This window comes from Orussus abietinus, unplaced genomic scaffold (assembly GCF_000612105.2).
Source record: "Orussus abietinus isolate OABI.00-Male unplaced genomic scaffold, Oabi_2.0 scaffold22, whole genome shotgun sequence".
Lineage (NCBI taxonomy): Eukaryota > Metazoa > Arthropoda > Insecta > Hymenoptera > Orussidae > Orussus > Orussus abietinus.
In genome coordinates this window covers 1,291,301-1,308,942 of record NW_019394596.1, presented here as the reverse complement: position 1 = coordinate 1,308,942, position 17,642 = coordinate 1,291,301, and the positions used below count along the sequence as shown (strand labels likewise).

The window sequence follows — 17,642 nt, the reverse complement described above, 5'->3', positions numbered from 1 at the left end:
GATCTTTACCCTCGTTCGAAAATGGAACGCCATTGACAAACGAGGCGCAATAATGTCGGACGCGAATCCGCCCACGTCAGAGGAGAAAAAGAACGAGCTCGAACTATACTTGTCAGGTCAGAGAACCAGCTGTTCCGTTCACCAACAACGATAACTTTCCCCTCGCCCGATGGTTCTTCACGTGCCTTTGTTGTTCCTCCTTTTCGCCTCTAATAACAACTTCTGCTTTCGTTTGAGTAGGATCGGTACGCGCAACGTGTCCAGAAGTTCTTTTCGAGGAACCATCGAACGATGCTCGAGATGCGCGATTCGAAATGGAAATGGCTACAAGGCGTTAATCGAACACACCCCTTACGCCGTTCTTATCTTCTTTCCTTTGCATACATAATAATACTTTTCTTACAAATGGCCACAGGTTTTGTAATTCAATTTTCTCAATTGAACAATGTATTTTCCTTGTTTCGGCTATGTGTCTGCTACACTTAGTCGTAAATGGGTGTTATCCATAGGAAGGGGAAATATGAGAAACATGGTGGGAATATAAGAAATTAAAAGCAGATTTTACATTTTTTTCCCGTCAGTAAATGCTTTTATGACTTTGAAAGTTAATGTAAATCGGTGCTATAAAATTATGAGAGATGAGTCTAACGAATTAAAGACTCTCTTCATGCTGCGAGCAAGTTTACAATTCTCGAATACGTTCTGTTATCGATAAAACTCCAACAGCAAAGCACGACCAACCTATAAAGTTAATAGAAAGGGTACAATGATAAAGTTTATCAATTGGTAATTTTTTAATCATTAAATAGATCACCTCGAAACTTCAAAATGACCAATGTAGATGAAAAAGAAAAGTCAAAGCGTCTGATGAGTTCTCTTATCGATTTTAATTAATGTTTTCAGCATGTAACATATGCGGTCAAAGCCATGACACGCACGAGTGTCCCTTTTTGCTCGATCTGCATTATGTAAGCATTCGTTTTGTCATTTGCATGTATTTAATGAAGCAGTATTTTAGTAATATTTATTTTTATATGCATTACATGATTTAAATGGATAAAATGAAATTAAATAGGTTTCGGATTCACCTGTATTGTCAAGGGCGAGGCAAACTCTCCCCGATACGCTTGAAATCAGCCGTATGGCCGATGGATCGACCACCGTCTTAACTAAGGTTAACCTTCAAAGAGGCACCACTTTTGGTCCACTGTACGCTAAGAGGATATGGACTATGAACCCTTTGACAAACTTTCCAATCCGTGTGTTTGGGAGGACACCTGCAGAAACGTATCATTTAGATTACTCCAATGAGAATAACTCCAATTGGATGTGTTTTGTTGTACCTGCATCTAATGCTAAAGAGCAAAACCTTATCTGTTATCAGGTACATTTTATTATATTTCATATATGTGCTAAAATAATTGTAATCAATTTTTGCCATTGTAGATAATACAAATAATTTACAAAAGCAATAAATATATATGTTCTTAATTAATAGGTGAAGCATGATATATTTTATACAGCAATGCGCGCGATACCTGCTGGAGAAGAGTTAAGAGTTTGGTATGCACCGTACTATGCGTTGAAAATGAAAATGCCACTGTATAATACGGACTTTGCGAATGTTAGCGCTACATTGCCTGAAACTGAAATTCAACAAATAATTAAAACTGAATGCAACGGAGACCAAATCGGATTATTAAGTAAGTCAATTGATTGCAAGTGCAGCATAAACATCTCGAAATGCAAGTCTTACGTTCATCCATTTTTATAGATAAAGATGTTGCTCAAGAGTTAGCAGAAAAACTGCCAGCTCAACATTTAGGTGCGAGAGATGATAAAGCAGCGTGGACTTGTAGAATATGTTCTACAGTTATCTATTCTGTGGTTGCCTATGCAAAACATTTAATGGAACATTATAAACCATTGATTGGTGTACATTGTAACATTTGTAATAGGAAATTTAACAATTTTTCGGTACGTTAACCATACTATGTACTACTTACTTTCAAAAACATACTGTCGAGCAAGTCGGACAATGTGTAAAACTTAAGTATTCATATTAATTTGCGGAAATATATTTTTGCAGGCATTGGAGAAACATAGGAGTACAAAGCATAGCGATGAAGTATCAGGAGACGGTATCGTTGGCATTCCAACATCGGAATGTCAGCAACAGCAAAATGCTCAAGTATGATAATACGGTCTCGTAATTTTCATTCAAATTCTTTCGAGAGTAGGTCTTAAGACGTGTACTTTTCCAGACTGTATTTCTGAATATCAGCGATTCCGATGGGCAGACATCGGATGCTATGAAGGATATACTAGAAAAGTTTAAAGCTGGCAGAGCGATGACAGAAAGTAGTTTACTACTGTCGTCATTGCCAAATGAAAAAGAAAATCAATCCGAACTTCCACTTTTGGATACCAGTTCGATAAATGTCAATGACTTGTTACAGAATAACGGGTCTTTGATAGAAAATGCATCTTTGAAGTCGATTCTTGAAAATCAATGTTTGAATATGAATCTGGGCTTAAATACCATGACAGACTCAATGTTGACAGAGAACATATCTGGCGTTGATTCGGTTAAGTTTAACGTCGAAGAATTAGCGTCCGATTTATTAGACATTGTGCCAGACGTTGATAACATAAATAAGCGAATTGACAATTTAGAGTGTGATATCTGCGTCAAGAAATTTGACAAAGTGGACTACTTGTATCGACATTTAAGGAAACATACTGGAGAGTTTATCTGCCCATCTTGCTTTACTGTATGTATAAATAATTTTTTTAATCGTAACCATGTTTTTTTTTTTAGTCGTATTGCCCACGGCTCATCACAAATATGACAACTCATTATCTTTAACAGGTTTTTGCGAGAAAGGAAAATTTGCTATCGCACACCTGTTTCTCTCAAAAATTAGATTATCATTACGAGTGCCCCTATTGTCAAAAACCATTTATGCTAAAAAAATACTTAAAAAGACACATCGTTAAACATTCAGGTAATCCAGTAATGCCGTTAGTCCCTCTTCAAAGTAAGAAATTTTATTTTTTATTTAATACTTAGATATTTTTATTTGAATAGAATGGAATAACTGCAAATGGTGCCATCGTCCGTTTACCACGCAATCGGAACTTGAAGCACATAAATGTTTGGCACCAAAGCATATATGCGTTCAATGTGGAAAAAGATTCGTACACCGGACGCATTTAAATCGTCACGTAAAGTTACACAACGACCCCAAGCCGGCCACAAAGAGGATTAGAAAAAAGACGGAGAAACCAGAGATCTGTGAAAAATGTGGAGATGTTTTTAAGAACCCTTACAGTTTAAAACAACATTTACGTTCCCACGGTATGGCGAGCCGTTGGTATTTTATCCTATTATTACTGACACGAGCGTTGGATAATTAATAACACTTTGTAGGAGAACGTACATTCGAGTGCGACGTATGCCACAGGCGATTTCATAGAATAGGTGTATTAAAGGAGCATAAAGCTGTTCATCAAAGTGCCCAAATTCCATGTAACATTTGCGGAAAAACACTGAAAAGCAAGAAAGCCTTGGACATCCATATGCTCTTGCACGGCAATAAAAAGTATCAATGTGATAAATGTGATAAGGTATGCTTTGTAGAGAGCGCGTGAGTTAAGTCAAGTAATGTAAGCCTAAGTATCGCTACCTTTGATTTTTTTTTTTTATCGATTCATATCCATTTACAGAGTTTCTTCCAAAGGTGCAATTACCTTAAACACTATAACCAGGTGCATCGTGAAAAGGTTATCCACAAATGTCCACATTGTATGACACAGTTTACAAGCAAATCAACCTTCGACAAGCACGTTGCAAACCATACAAAGCCTGCCCAGTTTACTTGTACGTCGTGTCAAAAATCTTTTCATAAGGCAAGTACTTTACAATTTTTTTTCCCCCATCAAAAGAACGTCAAGATCGTTATGTAATATTTATAAATATTGGACGAATGCGTAGGAGTATCAGTTAAAGCGACACGTGCAAACCAGCCATAGCGGTATCATATACCGTTGTCCCTTTTGTCGAATGACTGCACGTCACAGGCACAGCATGAGAAGACATTTTGAGCGTCAACATAACAGCCTTCGGGATGATTGGGACAAACCTGGTTTTGTAAATCAACTAGCCGAAAAAACGCCCGTGCAATTAACCGAACAAAATACTGACAAACCGAAAATGGATGCAACACAAGCTACTTTCGATGGCGCAGTTTCCAAAGAACTCAGAAATCCGGATAGAGCTCAAGGTATATTTTTATATCTTAATTACCAACTTTGTGGAGTTGTATTTTAGAAAAGCCATTGAAAGCTCTACTTTTCAAACGAAACTTATTATTCTGAGAAAAGAATCTCTGTGTTGATGTATCTCGGCATTGCACTAGCATTATGGAATCGATATCGTTTATATTTTTATTATACTAATGTGCAGATTTAACCAATGAAAACTGTTACTCGAACGAAGGTACGTCGCTCTCTACGACAGAGGTTCATAGAACTGAATTTACCCAACCACAAATGGATTCCTCGTCACAATTAAACATGGGACAAGTTAATTGTGAATCTTTGAATGGTTGGTTTTCAGAATTACCATCTCCGATCTTGTAGCATCAAACAAGTAATGCATCTCTTTTAATTACAGGTCAAGAGATTCTACTACAAGTGTCTGGCATCGATCAGCAGGAGAACATTGGGAATGCCGATTTATCTTTATCCGAAGTACCTCAACTGAGTATAAGTGAGTCGGACTCTCATTTAGCTGAATCCGTGTTAGGAAATGCATACATTTTTGGCGAAGATGGTGGAGATATAATGTTCTATGTGCTAGATAATGCTCCAGTCAGTGCCGAGTATTAAAATGGCATTTCTCATTTTTGTACAGCACATAAATCAGGGTTTATCGTATAAGTGGTAGTATCGTATATTATTTAGCGCGAAAATCTTTAGTAATTGTTACATCGAAGTGCCCTCATAAACGTTGCAAGAGAAAGTAGAATTTAATAGGAGATCATCTGGAAATGAATTGTCCCCTTTTTTTTTTAAATTTGTATTGAACTGTGATACGTTGTAGGTTACAAAAGTGTAAATTAGTTTAACATTTTGTGGACCCAAAGATCCACAACTTGACAGCATTTATAATTGCTCCGTTGCTATCACATGTAGCAGTATACATGTTTATTTTCCTTTACATTGTTTAACAGTGTAGGTAAAATCCCAATTGAGCAATGTGTCGTGCAATTTACGTTCACTAACTAATTGAAAAATTAAATCTTTCGCATTGATACCTTTTTTAAAACCTATAGCGCATGTTACCATATGAAAATGCATAAGACTGACTTTACTGTGATACATGTATTTTAAGTACATGTAAATAAGAAAGCATTGTTCAGAGAATTATGTAGTTTATTCGTAATTATAGAAGCTTCCGATGGAAGTTCTATACTCAATCTAATCCATGTAAATACGATGAAATATAATGTTCATTTTTGCCGTATCGAATGCGAAGGGAGAGCAAAAACCTGATGATCGTTTATCTGAAGAAGTAATAACAGAAGGAGTACTTGTATTGCATGATTCTTTCCACACTTCGAATTAAGACGAGTTGTTGTAATGTAGTGTATATAAATGGAGTGAGCAAAGAGAGCTTCTAAAAAACCATAAATCTTAATGTTATTAACAGTAATTACATTGCTTTCATTATGTCTTTAAGAAACTCACTTTTATCATAAGTACCAACTACAATCGTGAAACCATTCGTCAACTATTATATTAGTTAATAATTGCCCTCTATACTTTCGTGGGGTTTAAACGATCGAAAGTAAGAATCTTTCTGGCTCTCTGTACAATTAGAATGTTTAGACTGTATCTTAAAAGATATTATTATATGTTGTTAAACATATATCGTTAAAAAAAAGTGACCTTTTAACTATATAAATATAAAATAATACGACGTTTACGCGTAGATTGAGCATCTAGATATCACTTTCTATAGTCGTTAAGGTTCAAGATAATTCAGACTAATCGGTCTCTTTTACTACCGTGTAATATAAATCGGAAAATTATATGCGTTGTATTTCCTTAATCGCCATATCCACGATACAACTGTAAGGTAAAACGGTTTTGTTATCGTTACAGACGTGTATAATAAGTTGAACAACAAGAATCAATCGACATCATTTACTTGACGCGGATAAAAACACTGTATTCTCTTTTATACCATAATCTTATCTTAAAGTAAAGAAAAGATTCGATGAACGTTTCTACAGCCACCCACCAATTTGAAATTCTTAAGGATCAAAATATGAAGTGCGTGATTCTATTGCGAAGTTTTCGAATAACTAGCAAATTATATGCATACTTTTGATATGTAAAAATAAATTGTAGAAAACAAAACGTTAGTCCCTTTAACATTTATTTCCTTGTTTAGGATCACAAGTACAGCATAAAAATGTACAATATTCTCTTATGATAATGGCTGCAGACAAACAACTTGCAAGAAACATTAGGATTTAAAAATCCTGCTTTTTTACAAAATTTCCCACGTGATCCAGGCCTCTCACGCATTACGTTTACGAGTGTAATGAAATGTGCTCTACAGATGTAATTGAAAGTACTCGCGAACTAGGACTTTAATCACTTCCTTCTATGTAAGTCTTGTACTTTTTCTAGTAAATGTTCTCGTATGCATCATTTTAACTTCCTATTGGTTTTCTTATCGTACAACTCAGTTCTTTTACACGGTTTCCTCAAGTTAATAACAGTTTGCTAAATAGACCGCAAAAATTACTTACGCAGTCTTAACTTCGGAAAATATATACATAATCGATATACAGTACTAATGTTATTTAACAGGAAATTACTTATTTAAATACATCATCTCGTTATATATGTTAACCTTGATTTATCCGTCAAGATAAATCTTGGATGGAGTGGAACAAATTCTATAGGTATAACATTTACAAACAATTCGTATTTTGAAATTTAATCGTGCAGATAAGGAAGCCTTGTTTGAACAATGATTAACCTATATTTTTAGGACAACCGATATAATGTTCCACTCCGCGAGCATTTTATCTACTTTGTTATGACTTCATTATGTCATGCAAAATAATTGTATGACATTGACACGTCCAAACATCTATAATCATTTTATATAAGTTTCACGGTATATTAAGAGTATGTATATTCCATTAGAAATAAAGTAATCTACAAATTTCTATCAATGACTGTCTCTTATTCCAAATAAAAATGTTAATCGTGTTCCGCTAAAACATCTTTCGAAAGAATTCACGATCAGAATTATGTTTTTTAATCCATGAATTGTGCAGCCCTACTACTGTGTTCTACGAGTTGGTCCGAAGTGTACATTTGTGCACAACTCGTTCCTCAAATCTCAAAATTGAATCCCCTCCCGGAAACGGTGATTTTACGATACGTCAATACTTCCATGAACATTTCCTAATTTCCTACACTCGCAATGGAGAATCTTTGGCTTTCGTTTCTCTAGAGCAAGAGTGGCGTTCGTAGAACACTGGCTACCAGCACCGTGCGTTTCAAAAGATTTTTACTAACCTTTGTATATAAAGGCTGACTGTTTAATTTCTGGTTAACCATGAAAAAGCCTTTAAGAGGAAATATGTCAATGAGAGGGCAAACAAAATTTTTTCTCTCTGTTGTCGTTGAAGCATTTCAAGCTCCACTGCCATTACACGGCGATTCAGTTTGCCAACTTGACGACGCAGGTGTTGAATCTCTTCGCTTGGAGCAAGAGATACGTCGAGTGCACTATAGGATGGTGTTTGTTCTCTGAGAATATCAGAGAATAAAGAACAGCACGTATAAGATATATTTGAATATTAAAGGTAATTCGATAAAAGTTTTCAATAAAATACCTGACGTGTCTGGCGATTTGTGTCTCGCTGTTGTACAAAACATGTGGCCGAGATTCCACGGATTCCAGCACCAAACTTTCATTAGCACGCGTAGAATGAGGTTCGTCTTCATCAACGGCAGGAAAATAGTGGTCATCCAGAGTTAAAACGCGTGGTGGTGTCTAGGATAATACAAAACATCTTATAAAATTACTACTCATTCATTTACGGAGCTAATCGAGTGTGTATCGCGTCACACGACTTCGTCGTCCTTACATAAATTCAAATATTTTATCGTAAACCAATGTTGGTACAATATATAATTACTCCAATTTATTGGCTACTATTGCTTATCATAACATTATCGTTAAAGGATCTAATACTATGTATTAATATAAACTATCGGTTACTGCCCTTAAAAATAGAAACTTACCTGAACTCTGATAATGCCTGGTTCTGGAGACATTACTGAATTTTCCAGGAGAATTTCCCTTGGTGGAGCCTTTGTACCAACGTGTTTCTCTTGACCTGTTAAAAAATTACCGAAATAAGAAATAAATAGAACACAACTAGTATGTACTAATTCTATCTAATCAATGTGCTTATTAATTATTGATAACATCTACGTACGCATAACTTGATCCGCGAGTGCTATAAAATTGTAAAACAGAATAAGGATATCTGCATTTTGTATTTGAATGTTGACCTTCCTTGCAAATAGTAATTGTGGTCAATATACATTTTGCATATTTACGTTATCGAGAATTATATACTGACTTTTAATCGGTTATAATTGTAAAAAAGCATTTGTACGTATTGCTCCAATCTTAAACAGTCATTTATGTACAGATCTTCAACATTGCGAACTTAGTAAAGCATTTTAGACGAGCTACTGCCTATTGTAAATAGAGCACGTATAAATTTAACTTTACAACAGGGATAAAAAATTGTGGACTTTTGCCAGGTAGGAAAGAAGATGAGTCTTATTTCAATGTAATTATCACGAAGCATTGGTTCTTAGATATATTAAAAAAATTAGCTCAAAATATCATTGTAACATACCAACAACAAGAATTCGATCTGGAACGTGCATTTCAAACTTCTCATTGGCAAGCATTTGATTCCAAGAAGTGCCGTTTGTGTTCCCCACATTGTCTTCCATATTGTCACCGTTTACTCGAATACTCTTTGGAACGCGCATTCGTTTACTGATGTCAAGTGTGAAATTTGAATCGTAAAAATTATCAGCTTCTCCATTGAAACGAGTAGGACTGTGAGCTTTTGACATTCTGGCTGAAATGAAACCATGTTTGTTAATAAGTATGTACGATGTATTCTGAAAAAATTAAATAATTCATGAACAATTACTGAAAACATTTAATCGAAATGCATAAATCAACTGAAATGCTTCTGTCCAACATAAAATGATAAAATTGATTAAAAAGGAAAATAGGGGCAGCCATTGAAAAATGAGTAAATATTGAATTGTAATATTCATCACTTTGCAATTCATGTTTACGGAAAGTATTAAGAATATGGGCATTTGGCAGCTCACTAAATTTAGAAAATACAAAGTACGCCGTTATCGTGATTAAATTTGTGGTCGGTTTACCTAGTAGCAAATTACTTCGGAACAACGCGTAAGGTTAGTGACGGGCATAAATGAATTCCATGTCCACTACCAGATAAATAATAATCTCTTCATCTAAAAATTCAATAATTTATACATGGACCGAAATAATACTTCTTGAGTACAGAAAGCCTACCTTTCGTTGTTAATCGAGTTCTCTCGCTCCAAACTGCTCCAAACTGCTCCGACTGTTCCAACCTAAACTGGTTGCCAACTTTTCAATACTTTCATTTTATATATCAAAGAATACAAATATAGAGAGGGCGTTAATCCACAAGGAAAAATGAGGGAATGAAAATAATTAGGTCTGATTTACACAGGAATCATGTCAGCGCCATAACAGGAACTGCGAGAATTCTTGAATTTATCGGCAACTTTCAACGGGGTCTCACTTCTGACCATTAGTTACCATTCTAAGGCATCTTGAATTCATCGGTAGAACAGGTTCACATTATGTCAACATCTACTTTCCTGCGATATTTATTTGTACAGTTAAAATAACATTAATAAGTACAGTACGAAAGAATACTTTTTCAAAGCAGGACGTACAACATGGACAATATTGAACTCTTATTCTTCGACACTTTTTCACACGATATTTCAGAGGTGCGTTTTAGGTTAGGTGAACTTTATATTTTGACAACTCTTTATTAAAGGAGATTTTATACAATGTATGGTTTTATTTTGCATAGGAACTTAATTTAGATTTGGTACAATTCCCTAAACCTGTGTATATTAGTGAAGTCAGAATAATTCCATTGGGAGCTCGAGTTCAGGCAGACTTTCCAGGTGGTGTTCGACTTGGGTAAGATGCTAAGTTCAACAACAAACTTTACTTTTGTATTGTTTATGTAAAACGTATATTTTATTTTTTGTGATACATTCTTAATCTATATTTCCAGAGCTACGAATCCATCTCAGTTTGAAATAGAATTCTTTGTAAATGACTTAAGTAAGCCAGGAGCTTCGACATTTGAATCTCTTGGAGGCTTAGAGTACAAGCAAAATGTACACATTCAACTGGAATGTGAGCGTAAACAAATTCCAACGGATGGGTTAGTTCTTCGTGGTTGGTATACTACGATAACTTTGGCAGTGTACGGAACATTGACCAAGTCGCTGAGCAATCCACAGGAAGTTGTTGGTTCAGGAGCAAGTTCCACTGTATGCATGGGAGGCTTGGAGGAGACGGTAGATATCACTGCACAAGTAGCGGAACAACAGTCAGAATGGTATTATGAGAATCAGCACCAAACAAATCCGACTGTAGGTATTATACGAGTAAATTGCTTTTCGTACAAATGTAGTATTCAAAAACCTGTGTTACCAATACTTTATAGCCATCAGAAGCCTGTGCAACGGCAACTCCTTCGCCACCTGTCCAACTTATACAGACCGTTGAGCCATCCAGAAATTCAGTTACCGAACCTGCAAAAACGGAAGCTACAGAATGGGAAGAGAGTACGTCCGATGCCGTTCAAAAACCGGCAAAACGACCCACCTCTCCACCCTCTGAGTCCCTTGTTTCACTTAGTCCAGAATCTATTTCTGCAGAGGAAGATGGCGAGCGAGATGCAGCAGAAACTGGTACGGTGGAACCTTTTGAGCCTATTCTATCAGATGAGGATATTATGGCAGATGATATACCATCTGCAGTGGACTACGAGTGTGACAACGCTCAAACATATGATGTATATAATTTGGATCCTCCAGATTTGTTAGATTTAGACAAGTCGTTGATGATTAATGATGAGACTTTGTTGGATGATGAAACATTAGAAAAGGTACGGGAGATGCTTCAATGTCTCTCTAAGTCTGTCGCAAATTTTCTTAATGCTCCTGGTCAAGAGAAGGAGGCTTTCGTTCATAATTGTGAATCTTTATGCGCTGTGCTTGGTAATTTTAATATACAGCAGGAAGACATAAAAGATTTAACAGATATCTCTATTTCTGGTTTGGATATGGAATTTGCTCGGGCTCAACCACAACCGGCATACAAGGTCAGACACGTGAAAGTTGGAGTCCGCATAACTGAAGCATTGAGTAGACTTACTCAAGGAGCGGACATACTTCTTAAAGTGAATGCACCATTTAAATTACTCGAACTATGTATGCGAGAAAACGTTGCACTCCCTGTCAAGCTTTCGGCAATTCGTGCACTCAATGCAGCCCTAATCAGTCCAAAGATTGTACAAGAATTTTTGAAGCCTGGAAGCAATTTGTATAAAATGGCATTAGAAATGTTAGACGGAGTTAAACTGGCAAGATTAAAGTACGCTTTGAGTTCATTACTGCGAAAAATTCACATCTACGAATTATTAGCCGAGACCAATGAATTGACAGAGCTGGCCCTAATGGAGTTATCAAATGCATATTTATGTGCGCCAACATTAATGTCACAGCCAAAACGTCAACTTCCTGCAAGTGCACAAATGGAATTTGAACGAGAACCAGGTCGCAATCCTCGCAAACATCTAATAGCTTACTTTGTGCATCATAAGTTGGTGTATCGTTTGGTTTTGGCCCTTACATCTCCGCAGTCAGATGTAGGTTTGATGAAGGCAGCGCGTCGTCTCGTATCTCGTTTGATTGATACAAAAGAAGGTCTTCTATACTTCTTTGGAGAGCCAGAGGGAACCAAGCCTATGCTCAAAGCTCTCCGATGTGATCGTCCTGGAGTAGGATCCACTTTGGCTTGGCGCCTCCAAGTTGTGAGATGCTTGGTCTACCTCAGACATCAACCCGAAGACTGGATAGCCTTGAAGAGATTGCACTCTTTCTTGATATTTCCAGAAGGTTTGCAAGCAATTGTCAGTGTCCTCCCAATGGATGGCTTCGTTGACATCTTGATACCATATCTAGCGGATGGGAACCTGTGTGAGTTTGCTGCAGAAATAATATCTGCAACGATTCGGTATTCCGATAGAGTAGAGATCTTTCAGAATCGTGCAGGAATTCTTTTAGAGAAGTCCCGGAGTCATGCTGTGCTCCGAGATGTCATACCATACCTCACAGTGGCTGCACAAGCTTCCAATTGGAACTACAGCGACGTCTCCTCTTTGGTTACGACAATTAGGAAAAGTGCAGAAAAAGCAGCATCTCTGCCAGGAGATTTAATAACTGCTTGCAGAATCCTACATTACCTTGTATTTCCCTGCAGAAATGACGTCGACCCGCTGGAGCCTTATATAGAACTAAAGCACAGAAATGCCTTGACGCAGTTATTTGCAGCCGATGGATTGACAGCCCTGATTGCTGTAATGAGCAATGTTGCGGAATTTTATGAACAACCATTCTTACACCGAGCTGCACTTAGGGGGAGAAGAGGATTAGCCCTTGTAGCTTTGCTGCTACCCTGTGTGAAACTCACAAGAGCCATTCTTGAGAGACTGGTGAAATGTATGGCTACGGAGTTTAAGGATTTGACTGCGGTCGCTCCCATGCTTGGAGTTTACTCCTTGGTCGAGGCTATTCCTACCAATTCATCGGTTCGTGTACTTTCCAGTGAAATCGTGGCTGCACTTTTAGTATTTACTCGTGCGGTTGATTCGGACGGTTCTGGCAATGTAGCAAAATCTCTGTGGACCCAAATGTTAGGGGAAGTTCTGAAAATGGTTTCCCTTAGTCCATGCAATTTTGTGCCAGGCTTGAAACTACTTACTCGACTGTTACCTCCAATTTTGACCTTAAAGGAATCAGTATCGGAAGACATAATGAGAATCCTAGGACTGAGAAAATTGTGGTCTGCTCATTTGCAAGCCCAAGCTCATAACCTCACTGAAACTCTGCGATTGTTGTGCGCTAGTTGGAATAAGGATCTACTTACGCTTCTTTCGATAGTATGTAAGCAGCTTAGCGATCTGGCTGCGCCAACCGCTCTGCTTGTCGGAAGGTGTTTACTGGATGGAGTTCTTGCTTCGACGCCTTTAGAAAACAATGCTACGATACTTGCTTTACTCAGTGATCTCACAAGACATGCTCCGGTTAAAGCTACGTTACTCACTTTGACAAGTCCTACTTCTAGGGCACAAGTTAAGTCCGATCAGAGATATCCTCCAGTTATAGAAATGATGTGCGCGACTCTGAAAACTACCAGTGACGTGAATGTACAACGCGAGATACTTGACATTTATGAAACCCTTTGTGATTGTACCATAAGCCTCGTTCAAGAGCTTACTCATTCTATACCGAGTAAGGAACCGTTACTCTCCATCCTCGCTGCTCTCATTGATGTACTTGCAAGTGCTTCGAAGTTCCAATTAGACATTTTGGAGAGCACTTTGCGCATACTAGTTTCACTTACTAGTCACAATTATGGACTGTATCATGTAAAAAGTTGTTTGGAGAATAATCCTGATGCGCTGCATGCTTTGCTAGAGCACATATCTGGGTTAGAAGGCCAGAATATCAAATCCGTTTCCGAGTTAAGTGTGATGTTTTTGGACAGTTTAATTTCGTGCAAAACTCCTGAAAGATCGTTGTACTTACGGTCACAGCAGTTGGCTACTTTGATATCATGGAGTAAAAATGGTCACCCGTTGGAGAAGATACAAGGGGCCCAAACCACAGTGGATTCATTAAAGTCTTCCGAGGAAGACGAAAAGGAACCCATTCCTGAGATGCTGGAACCTCTGCTTCCTACTCCAGAGGCTTTATTGAATCAGTTCTCTCAGCGATCTCTAAGCTCACCTCGGAGTCCAAAGAACTCTGAAAAATGTTTCGTTGTTGCATCTGGTCGAACCACCGATGAAAATGCAATCGACTTGCTAGCTTTGGCAGCTGAACTTCTACCTGCTGATTTTAATTTACTAGCCGAGGCTCAGCAATTGTGTTCCAAAGCACCACCTGACGATGCCACGCAGCCTTTAGAATCGAAAGTACAAGAAGAGGATGAGACTGCCAAAGATACTCAGAAACAAGCTAACGTTCCTATGGCGAAGACTAAACAACCATTTGGTAATGTAGTTTGTTCCTTTTAAATGTTTAAGTCAATTAGAAATGATCTTATGAAAATTCTTTTCTCTTTGTCGCAGTTACTCTTATGCGAGGTAGAACTCAGTTTGCAAATTCTCTGAGAGGAGGGACAACAGGGGGTGGTGCAGGCAGAGGATCGGATCCATTTAGATCAAGGCCGCCAAATACTTCCAGGCCTCCTTCTCTTCATGTCGATGACTTTGTAGCATTAGAAACTTGTGGTGCACAACCGACAGGACCTACTGGTTATAACAAACTTAGTATTCGAGGTCCTTGTCCCCCTCGGGCAGTTATCGCTGGAACTAGAAGTCGACCCTGGGGACCAGAGGCACGACCTCCATATTTGCGTTAATATTTTTACTCCAAAAAGGATAATGTGAGATTATGAGAGGATTTCTATGTTCGCCTTTAAAGGTTTGTACATGAAATTAGAATAATATTGATTAAAAAGCACTGCTGAAGGCATATATTAGATTTTATTATTAATCATATATAGAATACAACAAAAAGAACTGATAAAGAAATTTGTCTTCAATGTTTTGGCTGTGGCTTTTTTATTTTTTAAAAAATGTCCTTACAATTGTAAAAATTTTAAGTAATAACAGATGATCGTTCTTTGGGAAACGTCTCTTTCACCTTTTCCTTCCATTGAGTATATTTGTAGTTAAACTTCTGCACTTTGGTTTGGAAAAGCGGATAATCTGCCCACTTCGGCTTCTTCTAAAGTTAAAGGAAAAATATGAAAATACTTGAATTTTATAAATCATCAATTTGGTAAATACGTGATGATACCTTTGCTGATATAGCTGCTGTTATCATGTGCTGAAATTTATCTAGTATTTCAAATATCTTTTCACTTGGTCGAATATTATGAACAATCATTTTTTCCATCATATCCATTATAAACTCAAATTGATGCCCACGACAAGCGTTTTTAATAAGTGTACCAATAATAATAGCATTTAATCTGTAGCCAGTATTTTCTATGCCCACAATTAAATTCATCTTATCTTGAACCGAGTGGCATCCAAGAGCCAATAGTCCCCAAGTCATGATATTTGGAATCAGATTTTCTTTTTGGATTTCATGAAGAATTGCCTGCAAATTAAAACAAACTTAAGTCGCATTCAAAAATGAATAATGTGTACAATAAATTGAACAGTGTAAAACTAAATTACCTTTGCAGCATCATATTCAAACCGGAAACTTTTTTTCTTTATAAGAGTGTTATAAAAATCAATGTCCAATTTCACGTCAAAAGATTTTGCTAAATTAATTACCATCTTCTCAGAAGCTGGAGAATTTGGAACTAATTCTAATAATAATGTGAATGTTGATATAGATGGGGTCACCTTGTCTTTTTTCATGTGGTCGAGTATGCCTTGCAAACCGCCAAAAAGAATTAATGGATTGTGAGACTTAATAGCATCTAAACTTTGATTAGACTGCGCAGTAAGGGACTGAGGAAGATTACTTGCAAATCCATTTTCACGTTCCCAAGTATTTTCTTGATCTGTTGTCGATACATTTTCAGATATAGAAAATATTAAAGGACTGACGACAGGTGGATTTGCCAATAGATCTGGTTTTCCATCATCTTTAAAGCAAATCGTGCATGGTTTCTCTCCAGGAATCAAAATGTCATTAATTTTTAAATCTCCTAATGAACAATCTCTAATGCATCTCAATAATAAATTATATGTCCAAATGTTTGGTTTTATTCTATGACGCTGCATTAATTGCCAAATGCTAATGGCTCGTCTCAAGCCTGTATTTTTATCACCAACTGCAGCATGAAATAAATTGTTAAATGTGACTACATCCGTTGACATCTTTTTATCTCTCATTTCGTCAGCAATCATAAATGCTTCATTAAAATATTTGTGGTGGCTATATGCTTTTATCATTGCATTATAATGCGCTTCATTAATGAGAATATTTTTTTCAATAAAAAATTCTCGTAACTTGATCAAATGGTCCATTGCATTTTTTGTATCATTTGAGGTAGCACAGGCATTTAATAAGCTTACATATGTTGCCAAATTAGGCTTTAGTGCACATTTTTTCATATCATTGTATAGTTTAAAGCTTCCTTTTAATTCACCTTGAATTGCACATTCTCTGATCAAGAGATTATACATGTATGTAGTTGGCTTATCTCTGTTCTTCTTGACAATGTCCAGTACATTAATAGCCGATAACAAGTCTTTATTGTTTAGACAATTTTTTATCATCTGAGCATACTGACCTGGACTTGGTTTTAATCTACGAGGAACATGAACTTCATTTTCAACGAATTCCTCTTCTTCTTCTTCATCTGCATCTAATTTAGAACGTTCAAATGTTCTACCTCCTAAATTACCAAAAGTATCAGATTCCTTTTGTACGTTCCAGGATTTCACTGTCCTGCATGGTAGCGAGAGAGGATGCGAGATGTTCATACCTATGAAGTACTGTAATTTTGTAAGCGACTGAGGTATATTTATATTTACTTTTTGTTTATCATTAAAAATATTATCATTGAAAGTATACGAAGAATAGTTTACATGATTTTTAATGCACTTTCTCTCAAGATTATACACACTATGTACAGATTGTATGTGAATTTTCCTATCGAGACACTGATTGTCGATAATACATGAACACATCAATGCAGCGTTGTGCAATTTCAAAGAAACATTCAGCTTTGTAGAAAGCATTTTAGAATAGTGTATCACACTTTGTCATTGTATATTTTCTTTTTACTGTTTGAATCGTTCACATGTGAATTACGGGAGAATATGTTTACTGAGACAAATGGAGAAAATAGCCGGAATCAACCGCAGCCATAGACATAGGAATATAGAGACCGAGTGGTAATGCTGCGGGTGGGAAGCTACTGAGAGGCGGGTGACGAGAATATGACGAGTATATAACCTAACTTTGATTGGCTAATGTTCTGCGCAAGCGTAATGATGTAGAAATGCATTCGAAGACGGTTATGATCATAGAGCTTATAACAGAGAACAAGTGGCGCTATCTCACAAGCGCGGTTACTACTATTTCCTTAAAAAGAATTACTTCTTTTTATAACAGAGTTTATCAAAAGTTCTTATCCGTCTTCTAATAAATCGTCAAATATAAAAAAGACC

General features: G+C 36.8%; 4 protein-coding genes across 7 annotated transcripts; 2 read left to right on the top strand and 2 right to left on the bottom strand.

Moving 5' to 3' along the window:
- The first annotated feature begins 22 nt into the window (after positions 1-22).
- LOC105702104 (PR domain zinc finger protein 15) lies at positions 23-6,287 on the top strand. Of its 2 annotated transcripts, none has more exons than XM_012429407.2 (14): positions 23-116; positions 904-968; positions 1,076-1,384; positions 1,499-1,703; positions 1,775-1,977; positions 2,090-2,191; positions 2,265-2,774; positions 2,873-3,008; positions 3,092-3,361; positions 3,434-3,630; positions 3,730-3,912; positions 3,998-4,286; positions 4,502-4,609; positions 4,679-6,287. In XM_012429407.2, exons 1-14 carry the CDS (start codon positions 53-55, stop codon positions 4,891-4,893), a joined length of 2,856 nt encoding a protein of 951 aa, XP_012284830.1. In that variant the 5' UTR covers positions 23-52; the 3' UTR covers positions 4,894-6,287. The 2 variants fall into 2 exon arrangements, with proteins under 2 accessions (XP_012284830.1, XP_012284828.1); XM_012429405.2 differs by having other exon boundaries at positions 4,469-4,609.
- Positions 6,288-6,434: 147 nt separating this feature from the next.
- Positions 6,435-9,749, bottom strand: LOC105702106 (transport and Golgi organization protein 11). 2 transcript variants are annotated; one of them, XM_012429412.1, is made up of 5 exons: positions 9,674-9,749; positions 8,970-9,200; positions 8,341-8,435; positions 7,929-8,089; positions 6,435-7,842 (listed from the first exon to the last, which is right to left on the bottom strand). In XM_012429412.1, the coding sequence occupies exons 2-5, from the start codon at positions 9,193-9,195 to the stop codon at positions 7,632-7,634; spliced, it is 693 nt and encodes a 230-aa protein (XP_012284835.1). In that variant the 5' UTR covers positions 9,196-9,200; positions 9,674-9,749; the 3' UTR covers positions 6,435-7,631. The 2 variants fall into 2 exon arrangements, with proteins under 2 accessions (XP_012284835.1, XP_012284836.1); XM_012429413.2 differs by lacking the exon at positions 9,674-9,749 and adding an exon at positions 9,520-9,608.
- Positions 9,750-9,965: 216 nt separating this feature from the next.
- On the top strand, positions 9,966-14,978 carry LOC105702110 (protein virilizer). Its single transcript, XM_012429415.1, has 5 exons — positions 9,966-10,143; positions 10,230-10,342; positions 10,440-10,803; positions 10,878-14,493; positions 14,571-14,978. Exons 1-5 carry the CDS (start codon positions 10,090-10,092, stop codon positions 14,861-14,863), a joined length of 4,440 nt encoding a protein of 1,479 aa, XP_012284838.1. The 5' UTR covers positions 9,966-10,089; the 3' UTR covers positions 14,864-14,978.
- LOC105702112 (pentatricopeptide repeat-containing protein 1, mitochondrial) lies at positions 14,969-17,553 on the bottom strand. 2 transcript variants are annotated; one of them, XM_012429417.2, is made up of 3 exons: positions 15,690-17,553; positions 15,304-15,609; positions 14,969-15,231 (listed from the first exon to the last, which is right to left on the bottom strand). In XM_012429417.2, exons 1-3 carry the CDS (start codon positions 17,208-17,210, stop codon positions 15,103-15,105), a joined length of 1,956 nt encoding a protein of 651 aa, XP_012284840.1. In that variant the 5' UTR covers positions 17,211-17,553; the 3' UTR covers positions 14,969-15,102. The 2 variants fall into 2 exon arrangements, with proteins under 2 accessions (XP_012284840.1, XP_023288589.1); XM_023432821.1 differs by having other exon boundaries at positions 14,969-15,228.
- Positions 17,554-17,642: the final 89 nt, after the last annotated feature.